General features: G+C 60.9%; 1 protein-coding gene across 1 annotated transcript in view; it reads left to right on the top strand.

Moving 5' to 3' along the window:
* The first annotated feature begins 27 nt into the window (after window positions 1–27).
* The window catches only part of SLC25A44 (solute carrier family 25, member 44), a 2,722-nt gene continuing 1,994 nt past the window's right edge, over window positions 28–755 (top strand). The window contains exon 1 of the mRNA XM_008938455.1: window positions 28–649. Coding sequence (XP_008936703.1) covers window positions 28–649 — 622 coding nt within the window. The remainder of the gene's footprint in view (window positions 650–755) is intronic.

The following is a 755-nucleotide window of genomic DNA, read 5'->3' as shown; positions in this document are numbered from 1 at the left end:
AGAGGTCCCCCCCCTCCCCGGGGAGCCATGGAGGACAAACGCAACATCCCCATCATCGAGTGGGAGCACCTGGACAAGAGGAAGTTCTACGTGCTGGGGATCTGCATGACGATGATGATCCGGGTGAGCGTCTACCCCTTCACCCTCATCCGCACGCGGCTGCAGGTGCAGAAGGGGAAGAGCCTCTACAACGGGACCTGCGACGCCTTCCTGAAGATCCTGAGGACGGAGGGGGCGGCGGGGCTGTACCGGGGCTTCCTGGTGAACACCTTCACCCTCATCTCGGGGCAGTGCTACGTCACCACCTACGAGCTGACCCGCAAGTACGTGGCGCGCTACAACAACAACAACGCCGTCAAGTCGCTGGTGGCCGGGGGCTCGGCCTCCCTGGTGGCCCAGAGCATCACCGTGCCCATCGACGTCGTGTCCCAGCACCTCATGATGCAGAGGAAAGGGGAGAGCATGGGCAGGTTTAAGGTGCAGAACCCGGATGGCAAACGCCTGCTGGTCTTCGGCCAGACCAAGGACATCATCGTGCAGATCTTCAAGGCCGATGGCTTCAGAGGCTTCTACAGGGGCTACGTGGCCTCATTGCTCACCTACATCCCCAACAGTGCAGTCTGGTGGCCCTTCTACCACTTCTATGCTGGTAAGGGGAAGGAGACTCTCAATGGATCTTATCCCAGGGGATCTGGTTGGGATGGGAAGGGACCTTTACAGCTCATCCACCCCCCTGCAGGGAGCAGGGACAGCCC

Source organism: Merops nubicus, unplaced genomic scaffold (assembly GCF_000691845.1).
Source record: "Merops nubicus isolate BGI_N331 unplaced genomic scaffold, ASM69184v1 scaffold28884, whole genome shotgun sequence".
Taxonomy (NCBI): Eukaryota; Metazoa; Chordata; class Aves; order Coraciiformes; family Meropidae; genus Merops; species Merops nubicus.
This window is presented reverse-complemented; position numbering and strand designations above follow the sequence as displayed.